Source organism: Falco biarmicus, chromosome Z (genome assembly GCF_023638135.1).
Source record: "Falco biarmicus isolate bFalBia1 chromosome Z, bFalBia1.pri, whole genome shotgun sequence".
Classification (NCBI taxonomy): Eukaryota; Metazoa; Chordata; class Aves; order Falconiformes; family Falconidae; genus Falco; species Falco biarmicus.
The window spans coordinates 25,090,412-25,111,325 of record NC_079311.1 but is presented as its reverse complement, the minus strand read 5'-3'; the positions used below and the strand labels follow the sequence as shown (position 1 = coordinate 25,111,325).

At 40.2% G+C, this 20,914-nt stretch overlaps 1 protein-coding gene across 2 annotated transcripts in view; it reads left to right on the top strand.

The window, feature by feature from the left end:
* Positions 1-20,619, top strand: part of MAN2A1 (mannosidase alpha class 2A member 1) — a 128,010-nt gene extending 107,391 nt beyond the window's left edge. For both annotated transcript variants that reach the window (XM_056323960.1, XM_056323961.1), the window contains exons 20-22: positions 10,427-10,621; positions 16,616-16,726; positions 17,664-20,619. In XM_056323960.1, coding sequence (XP_056179935.1) covers positions 10,427-10,621; positions 16,616-16,726; positions 17,664-17,816 — 459 coding nt within the window. In that variant the 3' untranslated portion in view covers positions 17,817-20,619. The remainder of the gene's footprint in view (positions 1-10,426; positions 10,622-16,615; positions 16,727-17,663) is intronic.
* The last annotated feature ends 295 nt before the right edge of the window (positions 20,620-20,914 follow it).

Here is a 20,914-nt window from a genome sequence, read left to right as displayed (position 1 = left end):
ATTTTATTTCAATGGTATTCAAGCTCGGTGTCTCAACTTTTAGCCAATGTAATTCACCAAAGCAGACGGGTAGACCTCTTCAAAGTCTTTTCTCAGCTTCTCTGGGCTAGTGAAGTTTGAGGTCTTAAATTTAAACCTTTCTGTATCACCACTTCTAGGAAGGCCTACTGATTCCTCCTGCAAGCTCTGGTGGTAGGGCAGAATCCTTAAGAAGGGAGGTCTGCAAGTCCAGCTTCTTCTGGAAGTTAAGTACTCACAGGGGATAATCTCCTTGTACGTTGAGCAGCAGACTTCCAATGAAGATAGCCTCTCTGGAGGACAAAACTTAGAAGATACAGTTATGTAGTTTCTGTCTTTATCATCAGTTTGGTGACTGACTTCCTCATCAGAGCAGCATTCCAGAAAATTTCTTATCACTGTGTTCTGCCATCATTGGGAACAGGATAGGCTCTTCCCAGTCAACAGGAAAAACCTAGCACTGTGTATCTTCCACAGTTTTGGCATGGGTTATTTATTTAGACATTAAGTCCTTCCTCCTTCCTTCTGCACCATTATTGAACAATATGTAAGGAGGGGCTATAACTGAAGTATAAAATACTTATATTGTTGAGAAAAGCATGTCATGCTGTCTATCTGCTTTTGTGATCCCTTTCATCCAGCTATACTGATGACTGCATATTTGTCAACCTCAGTGTTGTGCTTTATGGTGGTGTGCTTATGGTTACGGTGACTATACTTTCTTTGCCATCTGCACTCTTCTGTAGACCAGCGAGCAACTGTGCTCCAAATGATCGGTTTACAAAACACGATTGCTATTATGGCATCTGATTAAAGACTAACTAAATTAAACATGATGACCTGACAGTCATGGAAGGAACAGTGATAGGTGGAGGAAGCTAAAGAACGTAACTAGGGAGGAGTGGAGCATGCCAAACTGGCTGCTCCTGAGACCATGAAACGAAGAAGGTTAGATTGTTCCTGGTGTGAAACTCAACAAGATAACTCACCAGAAATCACTTTCTGCAGACTATAAGAGCTTTAGTGCCTAAAGGGGTTCAGGACTTAGAGGATTTGGAGGAAGGAGAAAATTTTGGAACCTTTTTTTTTTTTTTTTTTTTTTTTTCTCCAGAAGCTTGTTATGAGATGCTCAGTGGAAGGCACATAGGACAGGGAGGAAGGATCGAAGAGGAACAAGTGGGAAGAATGGGGTAACAGGGGCATAAAATGTCCCACGGACTGGAAATGGGGAAACATAACCCCCATTTTTAAAAAGGGAAATAAGGAAGACCTGGGAAACCACAGATCAGTCAGTCTGACTTCAGTGTCTGGCAAGATCGTGGAGCAGATCCGCCTGGAAACTACACCAAGGCAAACAGAAAATAAGCAGGTGATTGGTGACAGCCAACATGGCTTCACTAAGGTCTAATCATGCCTGACAGATTTGGTGGCTGCCTCATGGCAGCATTGATAGATGAGAGAAGAGTGACTGATGTCATCTGCCTGGACTTATGTAAAGCTTCTAACACTATGACACTGTCCCACACAACATCCTTGTCTCTAAATTGGAGAGACATGGTTTTGACAGGTGGACTGCTCAGTGGATATGGAATTGGCTGGATGGTTGCAGTCAGAGAGGTGAACGGCTCAGGATCCGACTGGAGACTGGTGATGAGTGCTGTTCCTCAGGGGTCCACGCTTGGACCAGTGCTGTTGAACATCTTTGTAGGCCACACGGACAGTGGGATCAAGTGTACCCTCAGCGAGTTTGCCGACGACACTAAGCTGAGTGCTGTGGTCAGTACACTGGAGGGAAGGGATACTGTCCAGAGAGACCTTAAAAGGCTGGAGAAGTGAGTCTGTGTGAATCACGTGAAGTTCAACAAGGCCAAGTAGAAGGTCCTGCACCTGGGTAGGGGCAACCCTCAGTATCAATACAGGCTGGGCACAGAATGGATTGAGAGCAGCCCTGAGGAGAAGGACTTGGGGATGTTGGTGGATGAAAAGCTCAACATGGCCCAGCGATGTGCACTGGCAGCCCAGAAAGCCAGCCAAATCCTGAGCTGCATCAAAAGAAGCATGGCCAGCCGGTTGAGGGAGGTGGTTCTGCCCCTTTACTCTGCTCTCTGAGACCCCACCTGGAGTACTGTGTTCCACTCTGGGACCCCCAATGTAAGAAGAACATGAACCTGTTGGGCTGAGTCCAGAGGAGGGCCACTAAGGTGATCAGAGGGCTGGAGTACCTGTCCTATGAAGACAGGCTGAGAGAGTGTGGGTTGTTTAGCCTGAAGAAGAGAAGGTTCCGAGGAGACCTTACAGCAGCCTGCCAGTACCTAAAGAGGGCTTGTAAGAAATACTGAGACAGAGTTTCACAAGGGCCTGTAGTGATAGGACAAGGGGGAATGGTTTTAAAGTAAAAGAGGGCAGATTTGGATTAGATATTAGGAGGAAATTTTTTATGGTGAGGGTGGTGAGACACTGGAATAGGTTGCCCAGAGAAGTTGTGGATGTCCCATCCCTGGAAATGTTGAAGGCCAGGTTGGATGGAGCTTTGAGCAACCTGGTCTGGTGCAAGGTGTTCCCTACCCATGGCAGGGGCGTTGGAACTAGGCCTTTCCAACCCAAACCATTCTATGATTCCATGATTATGTGATACAGGGGTTTGATCAAGTCCAGTGCTTGATCACCACAGGCTATCTTGTATTCTTATTAAATGTTTTCTGTCTGAGCACACAAACTTTTCTGAATCTGTGTGAGTCATTAGCCAACTTCAGGTAAGAGCAGGAACCAAGTAGAATAAGAGGCCTGTGTGTCAGCTGTTGGCGGGATGGAGGGGAGGAGAGAGAGAGATCATGGGACTGAGGGACCAGTGCAACTGGTGCCAGTTGCTGGCAAGACCTACGTTTTCTGTGTGTGCATGTAAACTGCTAGCAAACTTCAAGTTGGCACCTGGAAGGGTGTGAGGTCTGAATGGGTGAATGGTTAAAAAGCCTGCAGTCCAGGCCTCGTTGTCAGACAGACTTAAAGTCCACACTGATTTTTGAGGGATCGGTGGTTGTTAAGTGTACTTGTGAATCAAGAAATTGAGCGTCTTTGCCTAGTGAACTTCAGACCTCATCAGCTGGAGGGCACAATCACACACAGATTGGCTGTTCTTCTCATGTTACACAAATGCTCTGTTTTATGCCGATGTTTCTCTCTGCTCACCTACACGGCTGGTTGTGTGTGTGCATGCTTATGGGGAAGGCATGCACTGCCTTTCTTTTGCCTGGTCTTAGAGGAGCAGAACCACAGCAGGCTTCCATCTATTTGACCTATGATGAGAGGAGTCCTGTCATCTTACAGACTACCAAATTTGCCTGTAGCAGATTGGGAAGAACTAATCCTGTGCATCCAGATTTCCCTCAGTTTGGTTACCTGTAGCAGTCCCAGGTTTCCTCACCTGCAGTCTCAGTGCCAGGTGAGAATCCACAGGCAGATCATACATCCATACCTGGAGGACTTTCAGAACTTGTCAGACTTCGATTATTCTTTACAGTGCACTACTTCGGATGGATTTGAAATAAGTGCATCTGATTTTCACTTGGTGAGGTAACAGCCAGGCTGTCTTGTGCGTAAAGCCTCCAAATAAGTTAAAACCATTTACTGCTTGATGTCAGTTTCATGAATTTGACTAGTATCAGTCTCAAATAAAAACTGAATTTCTCTTCCAAGTTGGGAACTTTAGGGCAATGTGTGTACAATAATGTTGTGCAATTTTCTCACTCTCTTCCTGTTTACAGACACCTTCTTCCCCAAGTGGGAAGCATATTAAGTATTCAGAATGTTTGCATTCAGGGAAGAATGTGTACTTTTAAAGCTAATGCATTTGTTCTACCTGTCACTTATTTTTGTCATGCATTTTAAAACTGAATATTCACATGGTCAATATGTTGTCTGCCATTTGGTTCTCATCTATAAGCAGGCTGGTACAGTATTACCAAGCCAGTTTCTCCTGTAGAAGCAGCATCTCATCAAACATGCAAGGGGATTGTCAATCTTTGTACAGAAGGAAACAAGTTTTTTTGTTTGTCTTTCGGAAGCTTTAGATTCTTTGACTGACACATCTCGGTTATTATCAGTAACTAGATTATGACTGAGATATTTAATAATATTGTCTGCCGATGCTTTGGGACTGGAGATGCTCTGAAGAGTCTTTTTACTCCACAGATTAGATTTTCCAATCCAGAAATATTCTTGTTTGAAGAGCATTGCCAGTTGGTTTTCCGAATGTCTTGACAGAGAAAGCCGATAAAAACTGTTTCATCACACCACATGAGAGACAATCAGAGATCTGTGTGTGGTCGCAGGGCCATGATCTCGTTGCAATTACAGGGACACGCTGGGACAGCTCGCACGACTGGAACTCTGCCATGGGTGGCTATGTACCTTTTAGGAAAGACAGGCCAGCGGGGCGAGGTGGTGGAATTGCTCCTCATGTGAGGGAGCAGCTGGAATGTATCGAGCTCTGCCTGGGGGTGGATGCAGAGCGAGTCGAGAGCTTATGGGTAAAGCATTAAGGGGCAGGCCAGCACGGGGGACACCGTTGTGGGTGTTTGCTGCAGGCCATCTGATCAGGGAGAGGAGCTTGATGAGCCCTTCAACAGACAGTTGCAGGCAGCCTCACAGTCGCAGGCCCTGGTTCTCATGGGGGACTTCAGCCACCCGATACCTGCTGGAAAGACAGCAGAGCTGGGAACACACAGCCCAGGAGGTTCCAGCAGGGCATTGATGATAACTTTGTGGTGCAGATGGTGGAGAAACCAAGAAGGCAAGGTGTGCTCCTGGACCTTGTACTCACAAACACAGAAGGACTGGTTGGGGATGTGAAGGCTGGGGGCAGCCTTGGCTGCAGTGACCATGAGAGGGTGGAGTTCAGGATCCTGCGTGAAGGAAGCAGGGCAATAAGTAGGACTGCAGCTGTGGACTTCAGGAGAGCCAACTTTGGTCTCTTCCAGGACCTGCTTGGGTCAGGGGTCTAGAAAGTAGGGTGGTCCAAGAAAACTGGCTAATATTCAAGCATCTCTTCCTCCAGGCTCAAGATTTGTGCATCCCTATGAGTATGAAATCAAGCAAGGTGGGCAGGAGGCCTGCATGGATGAGCAATTTGCTTCTGGCAAAAAAAAAAAAAAAAACAAAAAAAAAACCAGAAGAAAGGAGTTTATGAATTGTGGAAATAGGGACAGGCCACTTAGGAGGAATACAAGGATGTTGTCAGAACATGTAGGGAGGCAACGAGGAAGGCTAAGGTCTATTCAGAATTAAATCTGGTGAGGGATGTCAAGGACAACAAGAAGGGCTTCTTCAAGTACATCAGTAGGAAAAGGATGACTGGGGAAAATGTGGGCCTGCTGCTGAATGGGGTGGGTGCCCTGGTGAGGAAGGACACACAGAAGGTGGAGTTACTGAGTGCCTTCTTTCCTTCAGCCTTCATTGCCCAGGCCAGCCCTCTGGTTTCCCAGGCCCTGGAGGCAAGAAAGGAAGTCTGGAGAAAGGAAGATTTTCCCTTGGTTGAGGATCATGTTAGAGGTCACTTAAGCAAACCTGATACCCACAAATCGAGGGGCCTTGGTGGGATGCACCCCCAAGTGCCGAGGGAGCTGGCAGGTGTTATTGCTGAGCCCCTCTCCCTCATCTTTGAAAGGTCCCGCAGGACAGGAGAGGTGCCCAAGGATGAGAGGAAAGCCAATGTCACTCCATTCTTCACAAAGGGCAAGAGGGAGCACCCAGGAAACCACAGGCCAGTGGAGGAAAAGAAGGTTATTAGGAGCAGTCAACATGGATTCACCAAAAGAAAACCATGGCTGACCAACCTAACAGCCTTGAGTGATGGAATGACTGGCTGTCCCCTAGATGAGGGGAGAGAAGTATATATTGTTTACCGTGACCTCAGCAAGGCTTTTGACAGCGTCTCCCGTGACTCCCTCACAGGTGAGCTCAGGCAGTGTGGGTCAGGCGAGTGGATGGGGGGTGGACTGAGAACTGGCTGGTGGCAGAGCTCAGAGGGTTGTGATCAGCGCTGCAGAGCCTGGCTGGAGGCCTGTGGCTCTCGGTGCTCCCCAGGGGTCAGTGCTGGGCCCAGTCCTGTTCAGCTTGTTCACCAGTGACCTGGGTGAAGGGGCAGGGTGTCCCCTCAGCACGTTGCTGATGGTGCAGAACCGGGAGGAGCGGCTGATGCACCAGAGGCTGCGCTGCCATTCAGGGAGACCTGGTCAGGAGAGCTGGGGCAGAGGGACCTCATGGAGCCCAACAAAGGCAAGTGCAGGGTCCTGCCCCTGGGGAGGGACAGCCCCAGGCACCAGCACAGGCTGGGGTGACCTGCTGGAAGGCAGCTCTGCGGAGAAGGACCTGGGAGTGCTGGTAGGCAGCAAGGTGCCCGTGGGCCAGCAGTGTGCCCTGGTGGCCACGAAGGCCGGTGGGATCCTGGGGGGCATCAGGAGAAGCATGGCCAGCAGGCTGAGGGAGGTGATCCTCCCCCTCTGCTCTGCCCTGGTGGGGCACATCTGGAGTGCTGTGCCCAGTGCTGGGCTCCCCAGTTCAGGAGAGACAGGGAACTACTGGAGAGGGCCCAGCGGAGGGCTACGAAGGTGATGAGGGGACTGGAGCATCTCCCTGATGAGGAGAGGCTGAGGGAGCTGGGGCTGTTTGGCCTGGAGCAGAGCAGCCTGAGAGGGGATCTTACCAATGCACACAAACACCTTAAGGGTGGGCGTCAGGGGGACGGGGCCAGGCTCTTTTCAGTGGTGCCCAGCGACAGGACAAGGGGCAACGGGCACAAACTGCAACACAAGAAGTTCCTTCTGAATGTGAGGAAAAACTTTATCTTGAGGGTGCCAGAGCCCTGGAACAGGCTGCCCAGAGAGGTTGTGGAATCTCCATCTCTGGAGACATTGTAAATCTGCCTGGACATGGTCCTTTGCATCCTGCTCTGGGTGAACCTGTTTTAGCAGGGGCTTGGGCTAGATGGTCTCCAGAGGTCCCTTCCAGCCCCAACCGTTCTGTGATTATGTGAAAGTGACAGAATTTTTCTTTCCAGGAATAATCCAGATGGTTTGGTATCAGACTGTTTTGATCTGCATCCCTTCATTTAGCAGGGCTAGAATTCTGTTTCCAGATTCTGTTGCAGTGTACTGACATCTGAAGTCAGCATCCATGTTTCAACATGTTAGATCAGATAGTTGTGTGCTAGTGGGGTTCTGGAGTTACAATTAGAGTTCTTTCCCAATTAGAGTTTTTCATAGCAGATAACAGTCTAGAAGAAGAGTAAATAGTGAAGATTTATGGTTTGATATTCTGTCTGCCACAGTTTTCTTAGTTTCACATGGGAGATTTTAGACTACTTGCCTGTGTTGAAAAGCTAGTTTCTGTTAGCTCAGTTGAAGTCCAATTATCAACTGCTTCAGCTGTACTTTCTTCTGTACAGTATTTTCCATTTCTTTCGTCCATTCAATTACTGAATGATTTCTGAAGAGTCTAATGACTATTTTTTGCCTCTAATTAGGGAGCTTGGTTCCTCAATTTAAACTCTTAAAAGAAAACCCCTTGAGTCTTTTCTTCATCTTTTCCATCTTCTATTGATAAAATAGCTAATTTCTGATTTAAGAGCACTTTTTATAGATGAGGCCATTCTTGCAGCTTGTTGCAAATGGTAACCTAAGGTCCTACTGGAGTGCGGCTGATCGGTTTGTTTTTCCTCAAAATTAGTTTAGAATTATGCACCTTACTTTTGGTGACAAGGAAAGATCCTATATGAGGATTTGTTTACATCTATTGCACAGTCACTAGGGTGGTATTTCAACATAGTTTCCAATTGGATAACTGTATACGAATGTTCTGTAAGGTAGTTTAAAAAGTCAGTATTTGCTCTGATTGAAGCTTATTAAGCCGGCGCTCAGCTTTATCAGTGGCATTCATCAGAATCTTGCCAGTACATCGTGTTTGTGAGGCTGCCAGTGGAGCTCCATTCACACTGAGTCCTAAACACTGTCACTGAAGTTGAGGATATAATGCCACTTTTGAGAGAGTAGTACTTTAATTAGATGGAGACTGTGGGACTGCATCTTCTGACTTACCAGCAGCAGGGTACTGCTGAAAACCACCCACACAGTGATTGTGCATATAGAGTAACTGTTCTTCCAAATGTTAATTTTCAGTCACTCATCTCGTAGCAAACTGCATCCCTTCTCCAAGTAATGAGTTGGGATGTCCTACGGTGAGAATTACCATGTAGAGGAAAGTTTTTTTAAAAAAATAGTTGTTTCTGAAGGCTCACCTTTCTTCCTCTTTCCAGCTCCTTGGAGTTCCTTAAATCTGAGTAATTTGGAGTTGAGGGGAACTGTGTTGGCTATGAGGCGTGCACTTCTTTCTGCACATGTTTATGGTGCATGTTAGGCAGTGGTTGAAAGTAGAGAAGAAAATGGATGAACGTGAATGCGCTAGTCAAAATTGCTAATCTCAGATGCTTTGAGTGTGAATGCCTGTTATTTAAAAGTGCATGTGAAAAACTGATCTCAAGTAACTGTTGTTGCTGGACTGTAGTTCTGTCTTCTGTTACTTCTCAGGTAACATGCCTAGAACTATGAAGCAGTTGCAAGGGTTTTTTGATACCTTTTAAATATATAATAGGATGAATAAATTATTTGAGAGATTCATGTGTAGTTTGTAAGATATTCTAGGACACCTTTTTTAAGTTCTCAGATGCAAGCAGTGAACTTTAAAAAGAAAAATGACTGAATAAGAAGAGAATTGATAATAAAACATTTTGACTGACTTTAGCACATCTGTGGCAATGGAGTTAATGGTGTTCCTTTTTAAGGTGAAACAGTGAATTCTTCTTTGAAAGAACATGTATATGCACATTTTCCTTGTGGGCAGAGTGTGCGTACAGTCACTTGAACTGAAGACTTTTAGCTTTAATTGTAAGAGAAAGCTTGCTCATACTTTAACTGGAAAAGAAGAAAATCCTGACAAGGAAGTTTGCCGGTGATGCTGAACTATTCAAGATAACAATAATAATAATTAAAAATAAATGAAGGCAAACTTAGGAACTGGAGGACTTAAGACAGATTAAGCATGCAGTGAAGTGGCAGATGGAATTCAATCTAAAGAAGCGTAGTGGGGCGCATGGAGGAGCAATCCTCTACAACTATCAACAACTACCATTTTTGGAAAGTAAATTGGGAGTCATAATAATCTATAGAAAAAACTAGCCTCAGTGCTTAGTAGCTACCAAAGAGGCAAACAGTCATTACTAAGAAAAGCACCAAGAATAAACCAGAAATTATCATCTTGCATCAATTCAACTCTGGCATATTTTCAATTGCTACACTGTCAGATGTATTTAATACTACTGCATAGGTATAAATAACTATGCATACATGCGATACACACCCCAAAACAGGAATTACTGTTGTGGTTGTCCATTATAAGCTGATAAATAATCCTCCCCTTTGCTTTAAGTGTCTCCCATTTATTTTTTAGTTCCATATTTTAAGCCTATTGTAAAATGCAAATTTAAGATATTGGTGCTTAAGATACTATGTTTTCAGTAAACTTTCTGCAAAGTTTTCACTGAAAGTCACTTATTTAACTATAAACAAGCTGATGTTATAAAACAGAAATTGCCTTTTGATAAAGTTCCTTTATTTTCTTTTCTGGCTTCTATAGAGCTTTAACTAGCTGTTGTAAATATGTAGGACTTGGTCATCTTGGGTTTGTAATGCAGCTTCTGCAGCCATGTAAAAGCTGCAAATGAAAACCTGGAAAGGTACAAAATTTGCAGAATCTTGGGAGAGAGTCCATTCAGTTCTTGCTGGCATGATGTTGAAATAAAACTGCTGAAAGAAATTGTTTGCATTGCGGACCAAGCCAAAGATGCTTGTTGCAGATTCTTCCAGCTAACAGTTTTAAGAAACTAGATATTAAGAGAAAGAGGGTTGTAGAATCTAAGTTAAATGAATCTGAAGAAAATAGAAAAAAAATACAGGACAGAAAAATTATGCAGAAAAGGAAGACTGCAAAAGACTAGCTGGCTGTCAGTATTCAAGTAGGTACTGAATGTAGGAGTAACTTGCTAAAGTAGTAGCTAGTTTCTCTAAACTGCATTGTTTACATGTCAAGGGCCAACACAGAAAACTGAGGGATGTTGTAAAATGAGGTGTCATCTAATGATAATTTTGGAAGATGTACTAATGATTCATAAAAATAGGTAGTATACCTAGTAATAGAAGAGAATTAGTGGATGATCAGAGGTTTCCAAAAGTAATTAAATGGACATTCTGTAAATTAAAATTTTCTATTAAATTAATGGAATCATATATAAAGTGGGTTTCAAAATTTAGACATCATGGTGTATTAACTTGATTTTACAAATGTTTTTTGCATTTTGCAGAACGAAGAGAAGGCATCAGTCAGTTTCCCTTCGCTTCTTAGCCATATGACTTCTTCTTTCTTAAATCATCCTGTAATTCCAATGACAACATATGCAGATTCAGGTGTCCCAGAAATGCTAAATACTTTTTCTCCACTCACGTCATCCATGCCTTGTGACATGCATATAGTCAACCTGAGGACAATCCAATCAAAGGTAAGGCCAAACCACTGCTTTTATGATATAGCTTATATATATGAATTATTATATATATGATATAAATTATGATATAGCTTATTATTATAGTCTAAACAAGTATTTTATTCTAAGAAAGTAATTTGCGGGGGTTTTTTAATATGATACCATAAATTGCGGTGTGATGACTAGTTCTTGTTAATTCTGTAAGCGCTAGAAATTTGTGTCTGAAAAATGTGAAGTATGGGAATTGCTTTTTCACAAAATACTAATATGCATAGTGCATATTCTGTCTCTGGAGGGGGCATATTTCAACGTTTTCCCAAAGTTTAAGAGCAGAAAGGTTCATATACTTTGGCCTCTTTTTTATTAAGAATGAAATTTAAGGTCATTAGGCTTTGTTCTGAGTACAGTAACTTGTGTTTTTAATAAAGTCTATAGTTTTAAATCCATCTGATTCTATTTGGAAGATTTAAAGAAAAACTACCACATCTTAACATCCATAGGAATAAATTGTTAAAATATTTTAAGGCTCAAATACAAGACCTATTGTAATTATTCTAACATCAATTTACAATTCTTGGTTCCTGGGAAATTGTTCTCTGGTAGGTTTACAAAAAAAAAAAAACAAACAAAAAAACCCACAAAACAACCAAAAAACCCCACCTCAAACAAAAAATCTGTTCTGTACTCAATAACTTACACAACTGTAACCATCATATTTCAAATTTCTTTTTAATAAACTATAGAAGTAGAACTGTTTGTGCATCCTTCTTCCACCAGCTCTTGTGCAAATTCTTTTCAGGTTTTCAACACCTTTTAAAATGCGGGTATATTTACTTTATGCTCCATTGCAGTATCACTCATCAGTGCTGTTACCATAGATTAAATCCCTTTTTAATTCTGCCATGCTTACATACTTAAAAACTACAGTTGTCTCTTCTCCCTTAGTCTCTGTGGTGGCTGAAGTAGAACTGCACATCTATGATAACCTCAGATTATATCCTCAGATTATATTCAGTTTATCATAGTTATTCATTTTTAGTCTTCATCATTATTTTAAAACTTAGAAGAATTAGTTTACTTTTATTTTCTGTTAGTAGTTCAATGGCACATATATTCCTTCAGCCATGACTGTTTCTTACTTTGAATTTCAAAATGTAATAACTCTTGATTTTTGTGGGTCTTGTGCCTTTGAAGAGTTAGGAGTAAGCTTTGTACTGAATTAAGTAAGTCTTCATGAGCATTGTATGTTCCACACATCACTGTAAAATCTTTTCATTTGCCTCAGGCAGCTCAGCAGCACTTGTTTGCTTCAGCATGTCAGGTTTAGTGGCAGACCTTCATGAACATGTCCCCTCTCCCTTTTCAAGGCCTAAATGTCCCTTTGTATAATATGCCCATGACACCTGTGAAATGAAAGGCTGGCTCTGTGTCTGCTTTTTTGAGTTCAACATTACTACTCATAGGTGAATTATATGATTTTATTTGGGCTATACCAGTCCTGCTGGCTCAGTTGATATAAGATTGTTTGAGGCTATGATCTCTTCCCCATCCCCAACTGTGTATTTCAATAATTACTTGATTGACAGCTCTTGAGCTTGCAGCATTACTTTATGCTTCAAAGTGAAAGTTATCAATAGTCGTAGGATAGGAGCACCATTGTTATAGATACAGAACATTTCTTCCCTACAGCAGAAGCAGTGCTATGCCTTGCAAATAATTGCTTGCATGCCAAAATGGCCTTTTAAAAATCTCCCCTCGGTTTCTGCTTCCTTTCTCTGTCTTCCATGAATGTGAATGACAAGTGTCATATTTCGGGCTGACACAATGCAAATTTTCGCAGAAACGTAGACTACTACTCCATTGCTTTAGCTGTTGAAGTTGATTTTCAAGAAATTATATCATTACAATTTCACATAAAAGGGTACCAATTTAAAATAAAGTATTATTAAGATTTAAAGTAGAAATCAGAATGCATGAAGATGGATTAAAGTATAAATGAGAAAAAACTTAAGGGAATTCCTAGTTTCACTTTAAACTCTGCTCCTCTTGGTGGGAAGAATATTGCTAGTGTTGTAAGATATGTGATCTTGTCATGGAAGAGTCCACTGCCTTAGGAATATGAAACTAAAGACATTTTTAATAAAGGTCCAGTTTTTACATTGACACAGATTTTATCTACTGTAAATAGACTGGACCTCAAGATTTTAAAACTGAGTATATTTGTCCCTTTGTACTAAATGTAAATACATATTTCTGTCATGTTGCTTGAACTTTTCAATGCATGTTTGTTAGATTATAGTAATCGGATTAAAAAGTGTTTAAATGGTTTTTCTTTCTCATTTAAATTTTAGCAATGTTGCCCTGGGATACAACTATGTGAATGCCTAGCAAAAATTTTTTTCCATCTCAAAGCCTCATGCAAGAACCTCATTTTATCTCTCTGAGATAAAAATCAAATTAGACTTTGTAGCCCTTCCAAGAAAGGCAGTCAGAGATTTGTTAGTAGTAAGGGAATTTTTGTCATACAACAATGCTGTGAAGTGTTACAGGATTAAGGATGTTGTTGTTTGTTGAAAATAGAGAAATCTGTCACAGGTTTTCATGCAGTTATCATGGTCACTTACAGAAGGTGTATTTGATGTAAATTGGGCTCTTCCTTGCTCAGGCATTCCTTAGGCTTGCATACACTTAATCTAGTTTACTTAGAGATGATGTAAGAATAGGTAAGTTAAAGTAGATTTGGAGACTGTGGCAACTTTACTCATTCTTACACCTGCTTTGATAATAGGTTAGAATAGCTTAATTTATTACACATGGATGCTATATGCATGTTAAAGCCCTGGGAATTCTAAAAGTTTGACTGCTGTATCGGAGATGTTTATACTTATCAAAGCTCTTTTCCTGAAGATGTCATTAATTGCTTATTACCTTGCTTTGTTAAATCTTTTGATTCTTAACAAAGATAATATTTAATTTTAAAAACTTAAGAAACTAAATATTTATGTCATCATTTGAAATGCATAGATGCATTATGCAGATTATAACAAGGTAATTCCAGTGTAATAGAGAAAGTGTTGATACCCATTACTGGCTTGTAATTTTTAACATCAGTTTACCCCATAGGAAGTCAGGCTTTTGCAGTATGAATTTTAGTATTTCACTAATCTGGTGTTTAGGCAGAGTATTATTTTGTGTGCATAAAAATGTCTGCTTTTAAGTGCAACACTGTCACATCAATCAGTGAAAGTGAAAACCAAGTCAGGTATTTCATAGTTGGAGACAGAAAGTAATTTTATCACATAATCATTATTACCTTACTTAATGTAGAAAGAGGTGCTACTGTTCCAATAAACAGGATAAAAAGCCATCAATGATATTAAGTACTGCATACTTGAATATGCTGACCGTTGACACCATTCGTTTGAAAAACCTGATATTAGGTGGTTATAAGCAAATGTTCATTAAACTCTTCTCAAACTGTTTTATTCATGATTTGTAAACTATGCAGTGTTTGCCTGTCAGTATTTTACTACAAAGTATCTAATTTCAATTGCAAATACCATTGGTAAATTTTTATTACTTTAAACTAGAAATTTACTTAAGAAACACTAATATTATCAGTTCACCATTTTTTATTTTCTCAGCAAGTATTTAATACTATGAATTTGTTGCACTATGAAGCTGTGTCATGCTGGGTTTCAAAGAAGCTGGTTCAAGCTGTTCCAAGATCATCTTTATTGGGAGAAAATTGGTTTGGGTCTGAAGCCTGTTAGATTGAGGTCTCTCTTGTTTGTTACACCTTCAACAGCTTAAAGCTTTAACATCATAAAGAGCTTAATGTTTGTTGGCATAGGTTTCTCCAAGGCAATAGATAATTAGTGAATCATAGAATCATACAATCATTTAGGTTGGAAAAGACCTTTAAGATCATTAAGTCCAACCATTAACCTAGGACTGCCAAGTTCACCACTAAACCATGCCTCTATGGACCACATCTACATATTTTTTAAATACCTCCAGGGATGATGATTCCACCACCTGTCTAGGCAGCCTGTTCCAATGCTTGACCATCCTTTCAGCAATGAAATTTTTTCGTAATATCGAATCTAAACTTCCCCTTGTGTAACTTGAGGCCTTTTATCCTATTGCTTGTTATCTGGGAGAAGAGACCAACCCCTACCTCACTACAGCCTCCTGTCAGGGAGTTGTAGAGAGTGGTAAGGTCTCCCCTCAGCCTCCTTTTCTCCAGGCTAAACACCCCCAGTCCCCTCAGCCACTCCTCATCAGACCTGTGCCCCAGCCCCTTCCCCAGCCCCACTGCCCGTCTCTGGACACGCTCCAGCCCCTCAATGTCCCCCTTGCAGTGAGGAGCCCAAACCTGAACACAGGGTTCGAGGGGCGGCCTCACCAGTGCCCAGTGCAGGGGGACGGTCACTGCCCTGGTCCTGCTGGCCACACTGCTGGGGACACAGGCCAGGGTGCTGCTGGCCGCCTGGGCCCCCTGGGCACACTGCTGGCTCCTGCCCAGCCGGCCGTCACCCAGCACCCCCAGGCCCTTTCCCACCAGGCCCTTTCCAGCCGCTCTGCCCCAGCCTGTAGCGCTGCGTGGGGCTGGTGTGACCCACGGGCAGGACCCGGCGCTGAGCCCTGCTGAACCTCATACAACTGGCCTGGGCCCATCGCTCCAGCCTGCCCAGGTCCCTCTGCAGAGCCTCCTGCCCTCAGGCAGGTCAGCACTCCCACCCAACTTGGTGTCATCTGCACACTCACTGAGGGTGCACTTGATGCCCTTGTCCAGATCATCAGTAAAGATGCTAAACAGGCCTGGCCCCAGTACTGAGCCCTGGGGAACACCACTTGTGACTGGCTGCCAATTGGGTATAACTGCATTCACCACCACTCTTTGGGCCAGAAATGAACCTGCTCATGGCTGAGAATTTTGGGAGAAAGCACCAGTACAAAAACAAGCAAACAGAAATAAATTAGAGAAAAATAGGCCAAGAAGCTGGCATGATTGTTTATAGAACGGGCTTTTTTATGCCTTTATAATATATGTAATGAAGTGAAGAGCTGAAGAATGTAAAACAGCAGACAATAAATACATAAAGTAATGCATCACAGAAAATAAGTGACTAATGTGAGTGTAGTGGTAACAGCAGCTTGCAGCATGAAGGGTATCTTGTCACGTACCACTCCTGTGGTATGAAGGTAGCTTGCTTGCTGTGTTACTCTTGGTGTACAAGAGTGGTTTTCTACAGCTTGCCGTAAAACAAACAAAAAAATATTTTGTGTGTAAATCGAAGTTTCCCAGCCAGTTCTAAGCTAAGACTTTGTTTTCTGAAGTATATATCAAAAGAAGTTCCTGATTTGCATTTGTATGCTATCCTTGTGACGTTCATCCTAAGTGATTTCCATGATTTGGTCCAAACTATGAAGCTGAGTTTGTGGGTTACTCTTTGATGCCTGTCGAGGCTCAAAAGCACTGTAAGTTTTATCTATAAATGTAAAAAAACCTTATTTGATATTTGTGTTCTAGTGTATGGTTTTGTGTACACCTTAAGCTGAGTTAGATTGTAGAGGGCAGCTCTGCAAAGTAGAAGCTTGAAAGAACAGAGTAACAATGACTATTTAAAACTAGCTATTTTAATTAGCATATGATTTCTAGTTTTATCTTGCTTTTGCCCTGTAATTTTTCTGGGAAGCCAATTAATACAACTATGATAGCTACACTTTGAGTGTGCACAGGTGCATCTATTGAGCCTTGAACTCCTTGCTTAACAACTTACATTTACATTCTGTAGTATTTTATATTTGAACTCTCTGCTCTTTAGTTCTTTGTTTGGCGTTACAAACATTGAAAGAAACATGACTGTTCAATATAGGCTGAACATTTTTTAAGGCATAAGTGGCTCTATTCACTGGCAATGGTAATGGTAATTTTATGAGATCCTAAAATATCTTTCTAGCTTCGCTACTTTCTGAGTAATCTTTTATTTTGTTTATTTTTAGGTAGATAATGAGCCATCTGATGAAGCTGCTCTGATTCTTCACAGAAAGGGATTTGACTGTAGATTTTCAAACAGAGACATGGGTCTGCTCTGTTCCACTACTCAGGGAAAGGTATACTGACATTTTATGGGTAGCTTACCTGACAAGTATCACAGAAACTCATATTTAAGTCAAATTATAGGTGAAGTCTAGGTAGTTATTTATCAAGAGTTACACTTTCAGGATAATAGTTAAGTTTACCTTGAAAGCTGCTTTCCATTTGATAAAGATATGGATCTGCTGGTGTGTGGGAATGACCGTGTAAGCATCAACAAGTAAACTTCTAGGTCAGTTTTAATCTCATTAACTTCCTGTAAATGTTGTTTTCATATAACATGGATCACTATTTCTCAATTTTTTAATAGCGTTTTAGAACTTTACTAAGTAAAGAGTCAAATTACATACTCTGAAATGTATTGAATATTATTAACATATTCACAAATTATGTGACTGTTATTTGAAAACTGTTGCTTATTAGAGTATGTCCTTTGTCTCCCCATGATCACTTACATGACCTGCACCGTTGCAAATACCTGAGCATTCTGCAATTGCTATAGAATTAATGTGATACATAAAATGTTCAAATACAAATTATATCACTTCATTCTGAGGAGTACAGATGGAGTAGATTGTTATGAATCTGTAGAAATTTTGTCATCAAATTTTGAAATAGTTTTGGGATGGGATTTTTCTTAAGCAGAAGAGTAAGTATGGTTTTGTTTAGAAACAGGAAGAGTTTTAGTCCAAATATTTCTGATCAGGTTTTTAGTATGTCTATTTAATTTATTTGCTTTGAAACATGGCAAGTGAACACAGCCCAAAAAGATCTAATTTAGTATATAGCATCTGAGATGTGGTACTTAGAAATATTTGTGATCTTTGATGTAAGAATGGCGGCGCCAATGACCTATAAGGAGATGTATCGTTTGGATCATTGTTAGAGATCAGGTTGAAGTCAATGTTAAAAGGTATATACTGTATTTTCTAATTTATTTTTTTTTTCCCCTAGATAAAGGTGCATAAACTCTTCAACAAATTCAGAGTGGAAAGTCTTACACCTGCATCTTTATCTTTGATGCATTCACCTCCAGATGCCAGAAATACAAGTGAAATAAATATGAGTTCTATGGAGATTAATACGTTCCGGATTCGGCTAAGATGAAATCTGGCTTTAATACTCAGATAGAAGAGGAATCTGCAATTATATGTCCTCTTAAGTTTCACGTGCAATAAGAAGCACATTATTATTATTCCAGCTTCTGGATACTGTGAGAAAAACATGCATTCTATAATTTTTTGACAACACAGTGAAAAGCCATGTTGCAAGCAACTTTTTTTTGGTTTTGGTTGGGGTTTTTTTCTTTCCATAAAGTAGCAACATCAATATAAGTTAATGCAACAAGTTAAGAAATTTCTAAGGATGTTAACCTCTCAACAGCTTAAATCTCAGGTTAAATGCTAACTAATGACGTTTCTGGTGTTTTAATTTTCATAAAGAGGGGATTGGATTTTAAACAGCCTTCTTTGCTGATCCTTGATGAATTTATTTACAAATTATTCAGTATAGAAAGTCCTGATGCAGCTTGGAAATAAAATGGAATGAAATGTTCTTGTGTAAGTAGCTAATGTCCAAATATTTACAATCATTTATATAAATGACAATAATCTCAATTTATTCCACAATTAATTTCAATTTATTCAACACAAAGGGGATTATTAATTGTGGTAAAATGAAAGCCTGCAGTACTTGTGATAAGTGATGGTAGATTTTAATACTTCTACCATTCACCTGAGTTATGTACATAGGAAAACATGAACCTACAAAATAATTTTGCAATGGAAATGTTTAATAAAACGCCCATTTTGTTACTTGACACACTGGGATATGTGCAATTATTCCATTATCATGTCTGATGAGAAGTGTCCATAATCATCATGAACACAAGATTTTTTATAAAACTCATTTAGATACCGATGTTCTCTGAAATGAGTTTTCTATTTCAAGATTACCATATCAAGATTAATGTGCCTTATTTTTTTGATAAGTCTTGTTACAATTTTGGTGTCTATGTTAATGTTTTTGGGGGAAAGGTAGTTTATATAATACTTAAGCTGTGTATCTCCTATTTGACAATGCTGGCCACACTCTGATCTGTTTCCTCCTGCACCAAGTTTGTGCTATCTTATTCTGAACATTTTGACTATTTGAATGTATTAAAATGATGTCATAACATGAAACACAGACAAAAAAAGAATTACTGTACAATCTAAATTCACCTGCTTTCAAGGAAATTGCAACTTGATGCAGAGAGTTGATAGTAAGCAAGACGTAGTCTGCAAACCCATCAAAACATGTGCTTGCATGTCACAGACTGTGGTGACCTGTTAATTCAGAATCATGTGCCTATATTTTAAACATTTTTCAAACTTGCAACCTCACTTATATTGCCAGTGTTCATATTACAGTCTTTACAGACTGAAGAATGGAGTCTTACTTTTTGCTTTGTTTTCACATATTAAGTAATTCATATTTAGTGCTGAAGCCATTCAAGTGTGAAAAATACTTCCCTGAGTAGAGCTGCTGTTTACAGTTAATATATATAAACATGCACTTGAATATGGTCCCATTTCCTAGTCTTCATTTATCTTCATAACTTTCTTCTATCTCTTGCTTATATTTTACTTTTCCATACATCATTGCTTATCTCTAATACTAATGCATGAAAAGGCATCATAACTGGTAAAAAAATGTGCTATTTTCTAACTCTAATATTGCCTACCGTATTTAATTTCATTGTTGTTGTTCCACAGTGTATCAAATTATGTATCATGTAGCTACAGGCTATCTTAAAACAAAATGAAAGTGGAACTTTGATTTCATGCGTTGTCACAGGTTGGATCTCTGTTGAGATTGTGTAGATTTTGCTACTTAATTCAATCTACTGTGTGTTTTGTAATTAATGGAATACTTAGTAGGATCTCGTGCAAGTTACATCAAGAATGTAAGAACCACTAACCACAAAGGGAAGAATCAGTTGGATCCAGTAAATGGATGTTTTCATGCAATAAACATGTACTGTAATTTTCCTTAGCTGTAGTATTTGAAAATACTACTTTTTGCTGGAACTCAAATCTTGGTAGACTTGCCAGCAGAAATTTCTTACAACATTATTTTGTTGCATCTTCAGCGTTAAAATGCTTCAGAGACTTTTATGTGACTGTATAAGAGTGTTCAAAATCTTATTTCAGTTTTGTTAGGCAGAAAAGTAAAATTTTGATGCAATAAAGTTTTAAAGTATCTTGCCTGTTGGAATTGCTTCCAAAAGATGTTTCATACAGCATTTGATCTTTTCTTTTATCATCAGCTGTACAGTCATGATGCCTGAATCTTCTTTAACCAGCAGATTTAATCTTTGTTCCTTTAATTTACATTTTTTGTGTAACAGAAGAGCCTTCAATTTGGGATCCTTTACTTCAAAACTCCACTCAAATTCTAATAATAAATTCTACTTTAATTGGTTCAGAATGTGGCTGTCAATGGATTTGGATTTTTTTGCTTTTGCTTTTTTCCCCAAGAGCTCTTTAATGAGTTCTTACATGGATATTTCAATTAAGTTCTGTGCATTGGCCATCTATAATTTAATCATATTATTTTCTTTTTTTGTATCCGCTGGGTTTGTAACTACTGGTTAAGAGAACCAATCGTTCTTACCTTCTGCTATGGTTTCAAAGGCAATGCTGGGTAAGAAATAGTTTTAAAAACTTGTGATTATTTTCCATACCAGAGTTGTGCTGAATTTGTTGTTACATTCCTTTATCTTAAATGTCTTTGGTTTACTTCCTCATATTGTCTGAAACAAACTGATTTCAACTGAAGGTTTTTTGATACTTTCTCTTGGAAGGTTTTATATCTTATGGGGATATGTAAAATAAGATCTCTAATAAAAGATAATGTTATTGTGAAATGTGGTCAGTGTCATTAATGTCTTAGCCAGCTAATTTAAATTTAAGAGAGAGACAGAGAGAAACAAGCATGCCTTCTTTGAGAAGGTTGATAGATCAATAGCTTTTGGGAATTACAATTACTTGCAGTGAGATGAACTCCAGATGAAAGATGCAATCTATTTCACAGTCACCAAACAGAAGATGATAGATGCTAACTTCAGAGACATAAACATGTGATTGCACGGTGTGGGAAGGGAACGAGTAACACTTCTCTCAGGTAAGGAACCTTGCCCTGACTTAGCAGAAAACAGCTGT